Raw genomic sequence first — 21,193 nt, forward strand, 5'->3', positions numbered from 1 at the left:
AGGTAAGTGGAACATGTTTGTTATTTTATGAATAAAAAACAAGAACCAAAGCTTTATTATCACTTTAAGGATTATGTGTAAAAGCATCTCTGTGCACAATCGAACTATATTTAAACCCAATCACTAAGAAATCTCATAAACGTTTACAATTTCAAAAGTTGTTTTCATTCTTCCTAAATCTGCAGCTTTCATGTACCATCTTGCTGACAGTATAATGCATGTATGAAGTGACAAGAAAGGTGGTCTCCAATGCCCAGCCACTGCACATATGCCTTAGCACGAGGTTGTGTCCTGAGAGCGTGCTCACTGTGTGTTTCCAGCTCACTGACTGAGCTGTCACTGACAGCTCTCAGGTCAAGGCTTCTGATCAGGAGAAAGCAAGACAGTCACCCAATTATTTGAATGTTGTGAGAGCTAATTAGAGCAGTCAGGTCATACAGAAGCCACGAGCCTTAACCCCTTAATACCGCCTCCCAGTGCCCTGTTAAATTGGCTTTAATGTCTGCTGAGTGGAAGAGGGAGGTAAATTCTAATATAGAAAGGGAGCGTTGGATTTATGGTGTCAAGAGTAAACATGACAAGTTTCATTAAACATGGTCGGGATGGAAGTAATATTCTTATGAAATACACAAGGCCCAATTATTTCAGTAGCCTGCCCACCTACAATGTCTTGTTCACTACAGTGCTTTTAGTACCCCCCTTCTGTTTTCTAACCAAGTATAGGGGCTAAGCATCCCTCCTATTTACATTACAGCTAGTCCACACAGGTTTCTAGGACAAAAGTTTTATTGTAACTTGTACTCCTTTGCCCACATCTGTGTTTATTGGGTGTATGAAACTTCACAGAATTGAGTAAACCCACCCATTGAAGAGTTTTTCCTTTTTTTTTTCTTCTCCTTTTTCCTTTTTTTTTTTTCCTTTTTTTCCTTTTTGGTGAATGCAGTGTATGCCCCTTTCAACTTTAGTTAATAATACCCCGGCACTATATTTCAGGTACTTATATAGAGCCATCAATTTATGCAGCGCTTCACATATATATTGTACACTCACATCAGTCCCTAACCCTCAAGGGGTGTACAATCTAAGGTCCCTAACTTACATTCATACATACACATACTAGGGACAATTTAGACAGGAGCCAATTAACCTACCAGCATGTCTTTTGGAGTGTAGGTGGAAACCGGAGTACCTGGAGGAAACCCACGCAGGCACAGGGAGAACATGCAAACTCCAGGCACTATAACACCCTGGATGGGGCAGCTTGCTAATTGTATTGGCCATCATATGTTTGGTGTACACTATGCCGCTTATTCAGCAGCTATATTGTATTGCTGTGTGTACTTATTTTTTGGGGTCACTATAATAATTATTTTTGTTGTTTGTATTATGCAAAAGTGTAATAAATTGTAAGCACCCAGGATCAGGGCCCTCAAATCCCTCTTGTATTGAACTGTATTGTTGCTGTATTGTCTCCCATAATATTGTAAAGCGCTGAGCAAACTGTTGGCGCTATATAAATCCTGTATAATAATAATAATAAACATTTATTCTAAAAAAATAGGCTTTAAATGTCCCGGAGGTGGTGTGTTTTCAGAATATCTGCTCATCTGGTGATCCTTGTTTAAGCACTTTCTGCTACGACAACTGTCTCTGAAATGTGCTCCTGTGTACAGGGGCGGACTGACAACTGATGGGGCCCCCGGGCAATTGGGGATCATGGGGCCCCTGTGTCCTTGCCCACACTCAAAACACACCCAAAAAAGCCTATAAAAAGGTACCAGGGGCATTTTATGGGGGCCCCTAATGACCCCGGGCCCTCAGGCAGTGCCCGAGTGCTCGAATGGTCAGTCCGCCCCTGTCTGTGTAGTCACCTTGTAACCTGCATCACTGATGAAGAATACAAGCAGCCATGCTGACACACATTGCACAGGCAGAAAGCTGGTCCAGAGCAGCAACAGCAGCATACAGCCAATACTGGAGTGAGTTCATATAGACAGGCAGTATCTGAAAAAGGCTGGAAGAGATCAGCAGCAAATGGCAACTGGTTATGATAGTTATGAGGGGATTTATGAAAACTGGAGAAGCTGTGCATGTCCACCAATCAGCTTCTGTTGGTTAATGTCAAAGCTTAACTGAACAAGCTGAAATTAGAAGCTGATCGGTTGCCATGCACAACTGCTCAGATTTTGTCTGTTCCAATTTTGAAAAACTCTCTGCATATTTTTGAAGCTGGCCATACAATGTACACATTTCTGAGCAAAAAAAATAGCCGTCCAAAAACTGTTCAGAATTTTTGACAGCTTGGAGGGGCCGGCTATCAAAATACAATAGCCACGGTAGGAGGTTTGTCCATCCACGCTGTAAAACATGGATGGAGAAATCTGTTTTTGGGGGTTTTTTTTGGCTGAATCAAAAAATGACTATTTTCCATTTTGTCATTTAATATTGAAGTATAGGCTAGCAAAGTACATTCACACAGGCCAAATCTTTCTGTCACTAAAAAATTTTTTTTGCCAAATGCAGGTATCTGTGGGAATGCTCCGTTTGCCCTAGGGTTGGCATTTATCCCTATGAAGCAGATATGGTTAAGACCTTATGGACCCTATTCTCCAAAAATAATCTATACACATCCACTACTTAAAGGATAAGTTCACCTTTGGGAACATGTAACCTGTTCCACCTGCTTTTAGGGTGGAACATGTAATATGTTCCCATAGCTGCAGACGCGCCGTTCCTACACACACTGGGACCATGGAGAATGAATGTAGCCACCCTTTAACAGGAAGTCAGATTGCAAACTTTAAAAAATCTAAATCATCAACCCTCAATTTTTCAGTACCTCAGGATGTAGTGAGCCGTCTTCGCCCTCTGTTCCCTTTCCATTGGGCCACTGACTCCATCCGTTATCTGGGTCTCAATATTACCCCTGATCCGGACACTCTTTATCTGGCCAATTTTGAACCGTTTTGTACGCTGACTTGCTGCGATGGCATTCACTTACCCTCACATAGTTTGGGCGCTGTAATGCGCTCAAAATGACTTTACTTCCTAGGATCCTCTACCTTTTGCAGGCTCTTCCCATCCGCATTCCGCCCTTGTTCTTCAAAAGGGTTCATGCTCTTTTCAGGGAATTCATCTGGCCACATCGGAAGCCTCATCTTCAACTCCAGCTTCTTCACCTCCCCAAGCGTTGGGGTGGAATAGGCCTTCCAGATGTCCACGCCTTTTACAGAGTGGTTCATTTCACGAGGGATTGCCTTGAGGAGGCGAAACATTGGATGGCGATGGAGTTGTAGGACTCCTGGGGCACCGCTAGAAGCTGGCCATGGATTTCGTCACAGGTGCCTAGGGCCCTGGCGGACCATACCACGCTTGGCGGCACGTTGTTGGTCTCTTGGGAGATCTTTCGTAACTCTCAACTCTCCCCTTTTCCATCCCCTGGTTAGTCCGCAGGACAACTTTACTCCCACTTTTCTCTTTGACTGGGAAGCCGACCTGGTCACCCATTTTTACGGACACACAGAAGGAGAATATTCTCCACTTTGCACAGAAATCTTCCATTGCCTCTAAGGTCCAGGAAATTGGCTATAAACATCTGGCCAGGTGGGACAAGGTCCCCATGACCCTACACCGTATTTTTCCCCAGATTTTGGACCTCTGCTAGAGATGCGTTTCTGACTGGGGTACGATCCTGCATGTCTTCTGGGCTTGCCCCAAGATTAAACCTTTTTGGCAGATAGTGACCAGCACCATCAGGGATTTGATGGGTATAGATGTGGCAAATGACCCAGCGGCTTGTCTGTTGCACCTTACTGATTGTCCTATTAAAAAGTATAAGGCCTTGTTGACAATCCAACTGCTCAATGCAGCGAAAGCCTGCATTCCTTTGTGTTGGAGGTCAGTGCACCTGCCTACAAGGTCCCTTTTGGTTTTCCAAAGTTAACGAGCTAAGAGATATGGAGGACCTTACAGCCTTTTTATACGACCATGGATAGATTTTCCGAGACACCTGTAGACCGTGCCAATACTTTGTATATACTGACCCCTATCTTCAGGAAACCCCTTGGCCTCTCTGAGTGGCCCCATTTTGACTTGATGTGGGCCCCGATTAAGAGAAATGTTTTACTTTGTTTTGTGTTCTTCTGTCAAATTTGTTCTCTTTTTGATGCTCTGCTCTACTCCTCCTGTCCTTTCTGTGGATTTTTGACTGTGATCTTTTGTTCTTGCTCCCGACCCCTTCTCCCCGCTTTCTATTCCCCCCCAACCTTCCCTTTTCTTAACCTCTTCTCCCTACTTCCTACTCTCCGCTTTCTACTCTAACTTGTTACCCTTCCCACTTTAGTTCTACTTATTGGCTCCCTACTGAGTGATATATACCGGATGTGCCTTTCCTGTGCGGTACCTGATTCTCTGAACGGGGTCCCTCCCTTTTTTTGGGGGTTTACGAGACACCTTTAGTGACTGGGCCATTTTTCTAGCTCTGTATATAGTTGTGTTCATGTGGTCCCTGTTCTCAGACGCTTCCTGGTAGGCTGTATACTGATCTATCAGGTAGTTGTCTGTACCTGTTCGTAGCATAATGCTGACAGTTTACTCTTGTACATGCTTAATTTGATCCATTTAATGCCGTTTGTCTTTACCTTTTTGTATACATTGTATTGTGTAATCCTTGACTATATAAACAAATACATAAAAGAATTTAAAAAAAATAATAATTTGTAGATTTGGAGGAGGTTGAGAGCAACAGAAGGTACATTCTGAGTTATGAATACATACCTGAACAGAATTGTTTTTTTTTTACCAGCTTTTAGCATCACTTTAACCACTTGCCCTCCAGAAGAATTACCCCCTCCCCCCTTCATAACCAGGCCATTTTTTGCTATACAGCCCTGCACTACTTTAACTGGGAAATGCGTGATCATGCATAACTGTACCAATATAAAATTTCTATCATTTTCACACAAATAGATCTTTCTTTTGGTGGTATTTGATCACCACTGGCTTTTTTATTTTTTCTCAATAAACAAAAAAAGACCAAACATTTTGAGACAAAAACAATATTTTTTACTTTTTGCTATAAAACATATCCAACAAAAAAAATACAGTTTCTTCATAAATTTAGGCCAAAATATATTCTGCAACATGTGGTTGGTAAAAAAAATCCCAATAAGTGTATAGTAATTTGTTTGCATGAAAGTTATAGCATTTACAAATTATTATTTATTTTTTATTTTACTAGTAATGGCAGCGAGCAGTGACTTATAGCGGGACTATGATAGTACGGTGGCCATTCTGACATTGGCTGACTGACATCACCAGTGACACCAATACAGTGATCAGTGCTAATAAAATGCAGTGACACTGTACTAATGACACTGGGCAGGGATGGGTTAACATCTGGGGTAATCAAGGGGTTACCCGTGTCCCTAACCTATGTGTAGTGAGCACGCACCTTCTATCCAGAAAAGCAGAATCATGTATATATATGTGATTTTGCGCAGACGGCCCACTCTAGCAGTAAAGCTACAGTACACGGTCGGCAAGTGGTTAAGCTAGTAATACACATACTGTATGTGGATAGAGGAATCCCCGCTATTGTATTAGGGAAGTTGCAGCCTCTGCATCTGTCTGAATAACCGAACAGTGACTACATCTGATAGGAGCTGAAACTATAGAAATACAGAAAGGAGCACAAGACCACAATTAGATTAAAAAAAGTCTAAGATCATTTTAATTGTTAATAAAAAAAAAGCTATATAAAAACAAACAATTTGTTTTGGGGGCAACGCCGCTCCCCCTTCATCAGGGCTCAATACAGGATAATACTTGCATGGATTCAGAGAAAAATGTAATTTCACAGATTTATAGTGGAACCAATATTAAAGGTAAATTTCTGCTCAGCAACTACTGTCAAGTTGTTCCTCAGTCAGGAGAGTTCAATACCGGTCCCAATATAAATGTATGAAGTCACTGTTTTCTCTGAGTTGATCCAAGTTTTATCCTGTGTTGAGCCCTGAAGAAAGGGGGGGGGGGGATTGCCCCCAAAACATGTTGGCTGGATTTCAGGGTGGATTTGATTTAAATCACTAGTGAAAAGGTTTGATTTAAATCATAATTTTTAAAGAGCAACTGTCATCTCTGTCCCGCATCGGCTCCTCCTCTGACCCGCTGTTGACTCACCGACAGTCCCATTCACTTTAATGGAACGGCTGGTGATGCGGCAGTGACACAACAAGGTGAGGGATGTGGCGGCAGGTGAGTGGATGCCGCTAACAGGCGCTGCCATGATGGATCTACAATGACAGGTGCTCTTTAAATGTAAGGAATCCGACTCATTCTTGCTGGTAGTTAGAATCTTTAATATTTGCAAACCAAATGAAGGTTTCCTTTTTAGAATAATAAGCTGTCAGGTTAGTTAAACGGCGATATCAGAACTGATTTTAGGTTAATAAGTTAATCACACATAGCTGGAGAACGACTCAAATTCTTTTATTACATGTTTTTTCTCATGGTTACTGTGAAATTGTGTGAATGTATCAATGCAGTGCATGTGATCTCAGCTTGCAGAGCTTGGATTCATTGAATGAGTTTACCAAAAATGTAAATATTGCAGAATATACAGCCTCATGCTACATAACTAACTCTAGCAAGTTCACAGCCTTGTACTATCTACTGTAACATGTTCATAGTCTCTGACCATCTCCTTGGGTATTTTCACACTCTCTGACCATCTGCTAGAGTATTATTGCAGCGTCTGGCCATCTCCTGTAGTATGTTTGCAATCTCTAACTATATCCTGTGAGATGTTCGCACTCCATCTACTAGAGCATGGGCCACTTAAGTTATTTGGTAACCCATCACGGGCCGTAGTGAAATGATATGGTTCAGCATTTTGAATTTTTGAATTGGCTTTCAGCGGTTGCAGGGGGAAAATGGAGAAGATCAGTTCCTATATATGCCGCCCCTCCAATTCAAGTGTGAAATAGAATGTGACAGGAACGCAGCATGGGCTTCCTGGAGCATGGGATGGGGTTGCCATTGCAACCCCTGACGCTACACCTCTGATGTCTCAACTATGGAGTTTAACTGCCCACCAAACTGTAAATGTAAAGGAGTCCTTACCCACTATAAGACTGCTTTCACATTGATGTGCTGCGGTTTACCCTCACTGCTAGTGCAGTGGACTTGCGGCTTTTCTGCAGGTTAGCTGTTTAAGGTGGAGGGTCACATCGGAGGGCTCCAAGGTCCAAATATTGAGCACTTTTGTACTAGAGCATGATCGCAGTGCCTGGCCATCTCCTGTAGCATGTTCATGTTCTCTGACTATCTCCTGTAGCAAATCTGCTGTCTCTATCTCCTGTAGTGTTTTTGCGCTTTTTGACCATCTCCTGTAGCATGTTCATAGTCTCTGACTATCTTCTGTAGCATTTTATCAGTCTCTGGCAATCTCCTGTACCATATTCGCTCTCTCTGACCATCTGCTGTACCATGTTCACACTCTCTGACCACCTGCTGTACTATGTTCGCACTCTCTGACGATCTTCTGTACCATGTTTGCACTCTCTGACCATCTGATGTAGCATGTTCACATTTTGACAGTCTTCTGCAGCATTACATATAGTTAAAATAATGTTCAACCCTTAGGTGATGTCAGAGGCAACACATGGGCCCCTTCTATATCTGATGAGTTGACCTACACTGCTCCAGCAGTACAGTACAGGGTTTAGTTAAGTGCTGTGCCTGTGGGGCTGACCAGTTCAGGTGTAGGTCATGGTATCCCTATCTAAACTATAGCAGGTGGTGATTTACTGATGTCCCTCTCAATGAACACCAACAAACACTCCATTTTCACATTGCTCCAGATCTGCTTTCAGCAACTACAAGAGATATTCATGTCACATTCCTTCAGGTGAACATGGCAGAGGTTGAATGGAGTTCAACTGCTATAGACAAGGCATGTAGATCACCTGTGGAGCATAGACCTACAGTGATGGTGGAACCTAGGCCTGTTCATGAGCTTACTTTCAACTGCAATTGCTGGCCTGCAAATGATATCTGCTCCTATTATCTCAGAGTCGCAGCATTTTCCTGGGTGAATGGCATTTTATGGGAGTCCCTGGAGCAGGTGACCCTTTAGAAAATGTTCCTCCTGATCTGGTAACAAGTGCAAAAATAATTTCTTTTCGCTTTCTTTCTCCAGGATTGGGAATCGGGACCATTGCTATAAAAAAAGGTTTTGCCTGGATTTGGAAATGCCAAGTACCAAACTCTAGTGGTAGAACTCATGGGTTGTACACTGCTTTGTCTCAGGCGATTACTTGTCATCATGTTTGCTGTTTCTGTTGGCTTTAGGTGGGAGCAAGTTCCCTTGGTTGAAGTTTACCTACAGGTAAGCCTATAATAAGGCACCATTTAGAACAGGGGTTAAAATTTCGAGTCCGGACTTACTAGCCGGTCACAAAACCTATTCTCCACCAGTTGCCCCACCCAACCTTGCCCAGGTCTGCCCCTAACCCCACCCCCGGTCCGCCCCAAACTCCACCCCAACTGCCCTCAACCACACCCCCTTAAATCTTATGAAATTACATTTTTCTTTAGAATAAATAGTCCAAAATATAAAACTGTACACAGTAATGTATATCCCAGCTCCCCTGTACTCCATTATAGTGATAGGACATGTTGTATACAGTACTTACTGTCCCCCGCGGCGGTGGAGAGGGTGTCTCCTCTCAGCGGAGGAGAGCGGACCTCTCCTGCACCTGTCCCCTCTGCGGCGGTGCCGCAGAATCCGGAAACCGGAAGTTGTCAACCGGAACTCGGCTTCACAATGTGGCTTGGAGCGCAGGTGCAGTTGCTCCATGCTTCATCTGTGCTCACCGCTCGCCATAGAGGAATTTCTCCTCGCATTTGGCGAGCGGCTTTTTCAAGCCCTGATTTAGAAGATATTTACTGTGGTAGCAGCCAGTGTCATCACCACCGCATGAGCTCTGAAGGAATGGCATACCCTTCCTGCACTGTAATAAACGACTCTCACGTGCATGCACGGAAGTGATGTCATCGCAGCTTGGCCATTCATATTGCTGAAACCTGCGAACCCAGAAAGAAGACCGGGTGAAGATGGAGGCTCCTACAGCGGTGACAGCACGCCGCTGGAGGGCTTAGTTTTCAGGTAAGTCTGTCATAATGTGCTAGTATCCAGTTATGGCTTAACCACTTGCCTACCGGGCACTTTTACGCCCTTCGTGCCCAGGCCAATTTTCAGCTTTCAGTGCTGTTGCACTTTGAATGACAATTGCGCGGTCATGCAACACTGTACACATATGAAATTTTTATCATTTTTTTCACACACATACAGCTTTCTTTTGATGGTATTTAATCACCACTGGGGTTTTTATTTTTTGCACTATAAACAAAAAAAAAGCAAAACAAAAAGTTTCTTCTTTGTTTCTATTATAAAATTTTGCAAACTGAATTTTTCTCCTTTACTGATATGTGTTGATGAGGCTGCACTGATGAGGCAGCACTGATAGACTGCACTGATGAGGTGGCACTGATGAGGCAGTGCTGATGGGCAGCATTGATAGGCAGTGCTAATGGGCACTGATAGACTGCACTGATGAGGTGGCACTGATGAGGCAGTGCTGATGGGCACTGATAGGCTGCACTGATGAGGCAGTGCTGATGGGCACTGATAGGCTGCACTGATGAGGCAGTGCTGATGGGCACTGATAGGCTGCTCTGATGAGGCAGCGTTGATGGGCACTGATAGGCTGCCTGCACTGATGAGGCAGCACTGGTGTGTATTGATGAGGAGGCATTGATGTTGCTGCACTGATATGCAGCAATGATGGGCACTGATAAGGAGCACTGACTGATAGCACTGATGGGCGGCACTGATAATCAGGGCACTGCTATTCAGTGCCTTGATTATCAGTGCAGATCTGCTCTGTGACATTTGCTGGTAATCGGCAGTACTTTTCACTCTGTGACAGCATGAGGAAAGTGCTGCCGATAACCGGCAACTGTATTTACTTTGTGATCTGCTGTGTCATTGGACACAGCTGATGACGTAGTAAAAGGCCTCTGTGATTGGCCTTTTACCTAGTCATGTGATCACTGACAGCACCGGGTGCATGCTGCTGTGGGCATGTGGGGGGCGTGTTCTGGGAGGACGTCCTATGATGCCCTTCCAGTACTGGAAAACCGCGCTGTTGCAGTCTTTTGGCTACAGCGCAGTTGTAAAGTGGTTAAACTGCCCAGGGCCCAATTTATTTTTTATTTTTATTTTTTTGCTGCGGTTTACTACTGCTTTAAGGTAGAACTGAAGGATAAACATTTTTTTTAGTTAGAAGCCATATCTCCAACTATCCATGCGTTTTTGATGCAGAAAAAAAAAAACACACTGTACTGCATGTGATGTGAACCGGCCCTAAGGGTGTACAAATCTTATCTATCTAAATTTACATGTATTTTTCCTCCAATAACGCACCCGTCCAGTGCACAGTCGCTATTAGACACAGTGACCTCATACGATGATGTAATGAAATGTTATCTGCATCTTCTATCCAGGTTACATTGCTTTATGTCAATTTCTTTTCCCATAGGATATTGAAAAAATAGAAGATGGTATCAGCAGGAAAATGTGCAGCTAAAATGGAAATCCAGAGGTGCTTCAAATGGCTTTTGGACTCTGCTTTTCTCTCCAGTCAAGTGTAACTAAATAAACACATTCTTAGATTATCTAGAGGTAGAGATGGCTGATAACAGAGAGTCTGAGGACAGCACAGGGGCATGGAGTCAGCCAAAGTTCACAGCAATAAATCAGCAGTTTAAAAAAAAAAGCCAACAAGCACAAAGAAATGGCCCATGGGAGGTCAGAGGCCGACTTTTGATAGGACAACCAAGGCAGGCCATAGACGGGGCGAAAACCGGCCGTTTTTTAAAAAAAAAACAAATAATCGGTCGTTCAATCGGCCGACGTTACCACCATTGGTAAAAAAAAAGAAAAAAAATCGTCTGATTTTCATCCCGTCTACGGCCGGCAAATATAATAGCGGTGTCCCTGCAGAGAGCTCCGCTATTATATTTGACTTTTAAAAGTATAGCAAAGTTGCAACATTGTATCTATTTGTATCCATTTCGGATACAGATGTTTCTATTCGGATACAAATAGATGCAATGTTGCAACCGCAATACTTTTAAATGTCAAATATAACAGAGCTCTCTGCAGGGACAATCCGCTATTATTTTTGACATTTAAAAGTATTGCGGTTGCAACATTGTATCTATTTGTATCCGAATAGAAACATCTGTATACGAAATGGATACAAATAGATACAGATGTTCTTTTTCTTCATCTTCTTTTTCTTCTGTTCCTTCTTCTTGCAGGTCACAGCTCATGCGCATTTTTTTTAATCGGTAAAAAGATCGTCCGATTTGCCCATCATTGCCGTGAAAATCGGCCGATCAACAAAATCGGTTGGTTTTTTTCCAACATGACCAGTTAAAAAATGTGTCAAAATCACGAAAAATGGCCGACAAATTTACCCACTAACGATCCGAAAATTGGCCAGTTATTCTTTTGGACGAATTTTCAGCAGATTTTCGACCCATCTGTGGCCTGCCTAAGTCCTCATGTACACTGGGCGTTTTTACAGCTGCTGTTTTTGGCTTTTGGTGTTTTTTTTTTTCTACAGCTAGTAAACTCCCCAGCATGTTATCCTATGTGTCCATGCACACGTAGGCTGTATCACACCCCTGCAGTCAGTTCCTGTGCATTCCAGTTGCAGAAAAAAAGTAGAACATGCTGCATTTTTTTTCTGCAATGAACTGTACTGGAATGTGGTAAAACGTAACACAAACACACCAGAACGTGCATGTCGTTATTTAAGGTGAAAAATAATGGGGGAAAAAAATCTACTGGACCATATCAAAAACACACCTGAGCATAAAACAATGTGTCAACAACACGCATGCAGAAACACATACGGAACACAAACGGACTGCGTTTCTGTGGTGAGAATCAGCCCTTAAAGCAGAACTTCATCTACTGGAACCTATCAAAAACACACCTGAACATATAAAAAAAAATGTGTCAAAAACACGCATGCAGAAATGCATACGTAATACAAAAGGACTGCATTTCTGTGGTGAGAATTGGCCCTTAAAGTGGAACTTCATTCACTGGAACGTATCAAAAACGCACCTGAACACAAAAAAAACACACATGCAGAAACACATACAGAACACATCCGAACTGCGTTTCTATGGTGGGAAATTTTTTTGGGGGTACATTGAAGATCCTCTTTAAGCTAGCCACAGATGGATCAAAATTTGGCTGGTTCTGCAAGGATCAGCCAAATATCTATCCATCTATGGCTATTCCCACTCAACAAAGTTGATCTAACAATCAACTTCTGTTGAATGGAAATGTTGGAAAACTTTTGTCAATCATCAGGCTGCAGCCACTGATCAGTGTATTCTGACTGAGGAAGAGTCGGAATACAATGACACAGTGGGGATAATTCCTATATCCACCTCAGTTGTGTGGATGGAGGAATCCCCCTGGCTGAACAAAAAGAAAAAAGAAAAGACTAATCTATGGTCAGCTTTTCAAATATAACAGGCTTGTGGTTGCTAAAACTTACAAGGGAGTTATCCCACCAAGTGGAACAAAAGTCTCAATACTTACCTTTTATTCTTCGATCCCACAACTTTCATCAGCACCGGTGAGGGTTCTTGTTAAAGTACACCTGTCACCTTCCAAAACATTACTGTTCTACATTGCACAGTATCTATGGAGGCAGTCATGGTTGTCACCCTGGCTGGACTTAAAATTTCTTCTTCTCATCATCTCCATGAGATGGGGGTGATGAGAGTAGTAGTTTACAGAAATAAGATAACATTGTTTGTGCGTTTAGTTCAGCATACAAGAAGTGATCAGGGCATTGCATTTCAGTAAAGATAAAAGTGACATTAAAGGTTCCTTTTTAAAAGAAAAAAAAATAACAAACATACTATACTTACCAGCTCTGTGCAGTGATTTTGCACAGAGTAGCACCAATCCTCTTCTTTTCGGGTTCCCACAGGCGCTCCTGGCTCCTCCCCCTCATGCAGTGCCCCCAGGGAAAGCTACTCGCCCTGGGGGCACCGCTGCATGCTCATCCCCAAGCCGCTGCTCTATGCGTGCATAAGACACATAGAGCCTTGGCTTGGCCTGGCCCCACGCACTCTCCTCATTGGCTTACTGGCTGTGATTGACAGAAGCAGGCGCCAATGGGCCCCCTGATGCTGCCTCAGCCAATGAGGAGGAATAGTGCCCAGACAGCAGAGGCTGTTGAGAATGTCACTGGATTGGAGGGGGCTCGGGTAAGGATTAGGGGGGCTGCTGCACACAGAAGGTTTTTACCTTCACGCATAGAATACAAACCTTAAGCCTTTAGAATGACTTTAAAAGATAAGTTTACCTTTCATAACATATTACATGTGTTCAGGTTATAACATGCAACATACTGCTAAATAAGCAGCCCTCGCACCCTCCCGAGCCCTCGATCCAGCGATCATCTCCCCACACCCACTGACACAATTTTGAAGAAACATGACCATGCGGGGCTCTGTTCCGCGTCATTCATTCAGAGTTCTGTGAATGAGGGAGCTACAACTACTGTCAGCCATTGCAGCTGACGGCTGGTAATTCTCAGTGAACTACTAGGGTGCTGGTGAGAGCTGTAATAGTTCATTGATCTTACTGCCATTCAGTATCTGCCTGCCCATTCGAAGTAGACAGCTACATTGTCAGTCTTCAGGAGCCATGCATTGCACCCGTCATCTGCTAATCACAGGTGCAAGGCTTTACAGGCTCCTAATAAAAGAAATAATAAATGCACATTTTTTGCCTGCAAAAAGGTGAACTTCTCCATTATAGGTATTCTCCATACTTGCTGTAAATGTTCTTTGACTGAAAAAAGAAAACAAACGCAGCTATCGCATCTAAGGATTTGTAAGCTGCAATATATTGCATTTTTGTTCTTGGGTTGACATATTGTTTTATTTGAAAACCTGGATTGGTTGCTAGAGATTTGGTACACAGCTATTTCACTGTTATGAAATAAGCCTTTATGTGTATGTTTTTACACGTATGATGCGTCATGGATGAGTTATGAACTTGGCAGAAGGTGCAGCCCGTGGAAATGGCACACTGGTTATGATGTCTTTCCTCAGGCCCCTATCACTACTTTGTTATGATTTCATTACCTTTGTGTTGCAGTGAATGTGGCGACTTCCACTTTTGTGTCTCCCTCTTATATATCTTTACTCTCTGTAATGGGATGACCATATCTAAAACACACTTTTTCAACAATCCAGCACCTTCCCTGTTGAACTTTCTAACCTGAAACTAGGCACTATTCTAAAACTGTCCATGCACTGCTCAAATTTTGGTAAATTTTTGCAAAATCATCCACTATTTGAGCTGTGGGTGGCCCTGCCGGTACCACCCTGACCAACAAACTTCAACTGTAAAATCGAGGAGCTGGGAGGAAAACTGTCGGCCGAACAGTGATTGCATTCAGACAACTATGTCCTCTGTGGCTATCTGAGAACAATAGCTGGCAGGGGAGATTCCTCCATCTGTCCCGTTGAGCATGAATGGAGAAATTTATGGATGCATGGCTAGGATTAGACTATCCCTATGTGTGCCACATAGGGATAGTCTAATCCTAGCCATGCATGAAGGCACTGTTATGGCTACTGATTCATACACCACTTTTAACTTTTGTCAGTTCCCTGAAAAGTGATATAAGAATATACCCACATCCACAGCACCACTCAAGCTCTTCTTGCTGTATTACTTGAAAATATCAGGAAAATAACTGCATACATAGTATCTCCACCCAAAGCTACACTTCCATAACGTGTTTCACCACTCCTGGCTTGTTCACAGTGGTGAAACACATCACAGAAGTGTGGCTTTGGGTGGAAATGCTATCTATGCAGTTAGGACTCCAGACATTCTAAACAAAGGGCCACTTTACTGTCCTTCAAACTTTAGGGGGCCATCATTGGTGTAAGTGGTAGTAATAGTGTCCCATAGTTCATGTTAGTGAGAGGACTGATTCCATTGTCAGTGTCAGTGGTAGGGACTAAGACCCACTATTGCTGACAGTGGGGGGAATAATGCCTCAAGGCCTGGATAAAAGCAAGCAGAGGGGTGCATCCAGCCCCCAGGCCACAGTTTGGAGACCACTGGTTTACATAAATACAGGAAGAAGTGCTTGTTAAGAGTGCAGCTTTCATCTTTTGTTTACCACTGAAAAGCAATATTTCAGATATATGGTGGATTGAATCAGCAGTTGCCTTCCTCAGTCTGTTGGGGGCCATCAGGTTTGAGGTCTCTCTTTGATAGTTCCTGGTCCTGTTCCTACCCAACAGTTTTAGGTATTCCTGTCTACCTGAATCCTTGAGCACTTACTTATGTGAATTTCAACATTCTCGGTAGTACTAAAGATAGGCTTAACCCCTCCTCCAATTTTCTATTGGCTTATAAGTATAATGGTCATCCTTGCTGGCCAATAAAGAGGTTCAGGATGGGACAGGCTCTCCTTGACACTGCATGGACAGTGTTGGAATTTGCCTAAAAAACTGTCCTGTGGTCCAGGTCTCCTGGGATGCTGGAGAACACATTTGAAGCATGCACAGGTACCACTGGGTGGATGCATTTTAGTGTTAAAAGCCATTTTATGGAAATATTGGAGAGTATGAAAGCCAGAGAAAAAAAACCCAGAAGCAAGCTTGAATGATGGAAGAGCTTCCAAATTCAAGACCAACGTGTGCTTAGGCCAGCTTTTCTCAACCTTTTTAACATGGAAGAACTCTTGAAATAACTTTCCAGGCTCAAGGAACCCCTGCTAATACAGTAATTACTATATCAAATGTTCATAGTACTTTAGTGTGATGGTCACTTAGCAGAATACGTCTTACATTTGTGGTCATTGGGAAGACTCTCCCCCTTACATATGGCCAAAAAAGATCATTGTTCATAGCGATTACTTATCTGAGAGGCAGAAGTTGCTCACTGCTCAAGGAACCCCTAGCAACCCTGAAGGAACCAGACAACCAGATTAACCATGATGTAAAAGCCACAAATAATGTTGGGTATATTGGACAGCTCATTTACCAAAGTCTGGAAGAAGAGCTGTTGTTGTTGCCCGTATAATCATGCAAGATCCTGGCTAATATTTTCTTAGTACAGCTAGAAAATTAAAAGGTAGCACCTGGCATAAACAGTTCCTTTAGACACTAATGAATTTTGCGCATGTTGTTCATACATCTCTGCTGCTCTGGCAATAATTTATATTCTCCTTTGTTTATTATAGGTAACAGAATGGTGGAGAATTCTCCGTCTCCTCTGCCGGAGAGAGCCATTTATGGTTTTGTCCTTTACTTGGCTTCTCAGTGTGGATTTAGTGAGTATATTAAACCTGATGATGCAATATCTGGTTATTACAGATCTATATAATTCTAAAAAGTAAACCTGTCATTTATAAAAGGCCGTTAAAGAGGAAGTTCACCATTTCTAGCTAAAATGTAATTTTAGTCCCTTATAATTATATTAAATGGTTAAACCGAGCAAATACCCAAACCTAATTGTGTATAAAGCAGCAAACACACCAAGAGGATATCCCCTCTAAATCACAAATCAAATAAATAGTGTTGCGCTAAGTGAAATATATGCATACATCAAAAATTCACATAAATAATATACCAATGATATGGGTCCAATAAAAGATAAAACAGATAAGTGTTCAATAGTGAACAATTGTCAGAAGTAAATATTTTGAATAAACGTATATATGTTTATTCAAAATATCTAGTCCCTTATAATTGTTCCTGTATGTAAATAAAAAAAAAACAGGCTTACTAGTTCATGGAGTTCAGTGTTGTCCTCATTGCAGCCAAACGTTCTTCTTCATCACTGTGCTGCCATGCCGCCATATTGGACCGATGTCCCATGAATGAACAGACACACTATGGGTCTCTCCAAGGTCTATAGGACATGTTACCCTGTGCATCTCTGTTAGGTCCCATTGACTAAATACGTCAACCTTGCCTAGGCAAAAATGCAATAAATGAAAATTATAAAAAAGGATTAATTGTTTAAAATGTTTTTCCCAGTTGTATAAGGGGTAGGGAAGAGGGGAGAGGAGGTCATATTCATGGGTCCTTGAATGCCTCCATGCAGGTCACAAGATGGAATCCATTTGCTTTTAAAAACACCACCCAGCATTTCTGGCAGTGGCCATCTTGAGTAAGGGCAGATCATTCATGTAGCATTTACTTCCTTGAATCCCTCTGAACTTAGCTCAGGCATGCAGGCAGGAGGGTGTGTTTAGCTGGGAAAACTCCTCCTCCTCTCCATGGGATGTATGACATGAAAACCAGTAAGTAACTGAAGAAATGTTTAAAAACATTTAAAACAAGTAAATATCATATACTCTCCTATATATTTATTAATGCTAGCAGCATAAGAAATAAAAATATTCAGTGAGAAAGAGAAAATGATGTACAGTATAGATGCATGTAACTGAACTCACACTTAAAATTAAAACTCTGTTGAAATGCATATAAATCATTAAATAGTTTCAAGTATATATAAATTCATCTGTTAGTAGAGGGTAGAGTGGTGAGGGGTTAGACCCTCTGTTGGGTGCTTATTTCTGTGTCTCCATTGGGGATTCACCCTCTTTATTTGTTCTGTTGACCGATGTTACCTGGACTGAAAGTTATGGGGAATACAACATTTTGAGTTGGAACCTGATCAGGAATAGGAGGTGCAATCGTCTGATGGGGACACTTGTTCTGGTGACAGTCCTCTAAAAGGTGATTTTCCTTCAATTTGGAGAGATTTCCTCTTACTTTCTGTTGTGTCTGAGGGGAAAGAACGAAAGGAGACTTTCCCCAATGGGGCCCAAATGGTAAAAAGAAAAAACATCATAGGTTTTTGTTTTTTTACACATTCCTGTGCTATCCAAAGCCCCCCGCCCCCCCCCCCCACTCTCTCCATCACGACCAACAACGCCACCATCAGTCCCACCCCGCAAACCAAAGTCCTAGGTGTCACTCTAGACTCAAACCTGTCCTTCCAACCCCATGTCCAATCATTGGCAAACTCATGCAGGCTCCATCTCCGCAACATCTCCAAAATACGTTCGTTCCTAACCCCAGACACTACTAAACAACTCGTTCACTCCCTTATTATCTCACGTCTGGACTACTGCAACTCCCTTCTCACCGGCTTACCTTATCACAGACTATCCCCGCTTCAGTCTATCCTGAACTCAGCGGCCAGACTCATCCACCTTACCAACTGCTCTGCTTATGCCACCCCCCTCTGTCATTCTTTCCACTGGCTCCCCATTGCCCAACGCATTAAATTCAAACTACTAACACAGACATACAAAGGTATTCATAACGCTGCCCCAAACTACCTCACCGACCTGATACCCAAATACCACCCAACCCGTAATCTTCGCTCCTCACAAGACCTCCTACTTTCTAGCTCCCTCGTCTCCACCTCCCACACCCGACTGCAGGACTTCTCCAGGACTTCCCCCATCCTCTGGAACTCACTACCCCAATCCATCAGACTGTCACCTACCCTCCTCACCTTTAGGCGCACCCTGAAAACCCCTTCTTTTCAGAGAAGCCTACCACACCCTCACCTAACAGCCGATCTCCTCCACTCCTCCTACCACTCCATCCCCCACAGCCACTTCCTCCTGTACCACCATTCCCTCCCTCTTAGATTGTAAGCTTGAAAGAGCAGGGCCCTTGAATCCCTCGTGTTTCGTTTTGTTACTGTATTGTCTCATGTACTGTCCCCCACTATAATGTACAGCGCTGAGCAAACCTTTTTGCGCTATATAAATACTGTATAATAATAATAATGATAATCTAAAAAGTTTTGGTTTTAGATACTTTAAATCTGACCTCAACTTTCCCTGCAATCTTGCAGTTGTACAGGCTCCTCTCCTGTACTGAAATTGCTTACTCACTGCACACTGTAATAATCTTCATAAAGAACTACAGCAAGTCAGATAGAACCCACCTCATTTCTTGGCTGTTAATCATCCAGCATCATCTAGCCCCTACTGCCCCTGGCCCACCCCTTTCATTCATTGGATTTCAGTTCTGTTAATCATGGAGATCCTCCAGATTGACATCTACCCATTAAGACATTTTGATATTTGCACAACACCTCCCAAAGGCCAGCCCACTGCTTGCATCAACCTGGGACCTGAATGATTAATTGTGGTATCACTTTTTGGTTGTACAATTAGTTCATAAATGATTCTGTGACCTATCTCACTATTTTTGTTTCACATTGCTTTCCAGTCTTGTATCTGACGTGGGCTTTTGTTCCTGAATCATGGTTACACTCCTTAGGACTGACCTATTGGCCTCAAAAGTAAGTATAATTTAAGATGTGAGTATGTTTATATACAAATGGAGGGGAGGCAAAATGGTTTGCGAAAATGACAATATTCCTCGCTCTGAAATAAGACTCTGGGTTGGTTGCATGTACACGTGGTCAGGTCACTGAAATCGTAGGTCTGGGGACAGTTTATAAATACACACACACACAATGTTGCCAAACGTATTGGGACACCCCTCCAAATCATTGGATTCCAATGATGTTCCAATCACCTCCATGGCAACAGGTGTATACAATCAAGCACCTAGGCATGCAGACTGCTTCTACAAACATTTGTGAAAGAATGGGTCGCTCTCAGGAGCTCAGTGACTCCAAGCGTGGTCCCGTGATAGGTTGTCACCTGTGCAATAAGTCCATCCGTGACATTTCCTGGCTACTAAATATTGCACGGCCAACTGTTAGTGGGATTATAACAAAGTGGAAGCAACTGGGAACAACAGAAACTCAGCCACCAAGTGATAGGCCACGTAAAATGACAGTGGGGTCAGCGCATGCTGAAGCGCACAGTGTGCAGAAGTCGCCAACTGTCTGCAGAGTCAATAGCTAAAGACCTCCAAATGTCGTGTGGCCTTCAAATTAGCACAAGTGTGTAGAGATCTTCATGGAATGGGTTTCCATGGCCGAGCAGCTGCAGCCAAGCCTTACATCACCAAGTACAATGCAAAGCATTGGATGCAGTGGTGTAAAGCCCGCCGCCACTGGACTCTAGAGCAGTGGAGACATGTCATCTGGAGTGACGAATCACGCTTCTCTGCCTGGCAATTTGATGATTTTGGCAGTTGCCAGAAGAACGGTACTTGCCTGACTGCATTGTGCCAAGTGTAAAGTTTGGTGGAGGGGGGATTTTGGTGTGGGATTGTTTTTCAGGGGTTGGGCTTGGCCCCCTAGTTCCAGTGAAGGGAACTCTTAAGGCATCAGCATACCAAGACATTTTGGACAATTTCATGCCCCCAACTTTGCGGGAACAGTTTGGGGATGGTCCCTTCCTGTTCCAACATGACTGCACACCAGTGCACAAAGCAAGGTCCATAAAGACATGGATGAGCAAGTTTGGGGTGAAGGAACTTGACAGGCCTGCACAGAAAACACCTTTGGGATGAATTAGAGCGTAGACTGCGAGCCAGGCCTTCTCCGACATCAGTGCCTGACCTGCCAAATGTGCTTCTGGAAGAATGGTCAAACCTTCCCATAGACACCCTCCTAAACCTTGTGGACAGCCTTCCCAGAAGAGTTGAAGCTGTTATAGCTGCAAAGGGCGGGGCCAACTCAATATTGAACCCTACAGAAGACTGGGATTCCATTAAAATTTGTGTGTGTGTGTAAAGGCAGATGTCCCAATACTTTTGGCAATATAGTGTATATACACAGGGATTAGACAAAAAAAATGGAAACACTACATGATTTACAGGTGTGAAAGTGACAACAGTGAAAGCAGAAGTGATGTAACACTCTTTTGCTTCCATTGTGTTATGAGACACCTAGGTAACAGGTGGAAAGACTTATTTTTGTCATTCACTGTGTGCTGCTAGTAATACGAGTCATGTCAGAGTCATGTCAGAGCTTACTGACCTTCAAAGAAGTCAAATTGTTGGTGCCGCTTAGCTGGCGCCTCTGTGACTGAAGTTGCCAATTTATTTGCTGTGCGGTGAGGTGCAGTATCAAAGGTTATGATGACATAAACAGTCTCCGGGAAAACGTCAT

At 43.0% G+C, this 21,193-nt stretch overlaps 1 protein-coding gene across 6 annotated transcripts in view; it reads left to right on the top strand.

Annotated features, from left to right (window-relative positions):
• The window catches only part of PIGP (phosphatidylinositol glycan anchor biosynthesis class P), a 57,880-nt gene that overhangs the window by 29,880 nt on the left and 6,807 nt on the right, over positions 1 to 21,193 (top strand). For 2 of the 6 annotated variants that reach the window (XM_089677914.1, XM_089677915.1), the window contains exons 3-4: positions 16,374 to 16,463; positions 19,393 to 19,465. In XM_089677914.1, the coding sequence (XP_089534040.1) occupies positions 16,382 to 16,463; positions 19,393 to 19,465 (155 nt within the window). In that variant the 5' untranslated portion in view covers positions 16,374 to 16,381. Of the gene's footprint in view, positions 1 to 8,352; positions 8,390 to 10,604; positions 10,713 to 16,373; positions 16,464 to 19,392; positions 19,466 to 21,193 lie in introns of all 6 variants that reach the window. The other 4 variants (XM_089677918.1, XM_089677917.1, XM_089677920.1 and 1 more) reach the window with 4 other exon arrangements.

This window comes from Staurois parvus, unplaced genomic scaffold, assembly GCF_062004578.1.
Source record: "Staurois parvus isolate SC_StPar_1 unplaced genomic scaffold, SC_StPar_1.0 ptg000195l, whole genome shotgun sequence".
In the NCBI taxonomy this organism is placed as follows: domain Eukaryota; kingdom Metazoa; phylum Chordata; class Amphibia; order Anura; family Ranidae; genus Staurois; species Staurois parvus.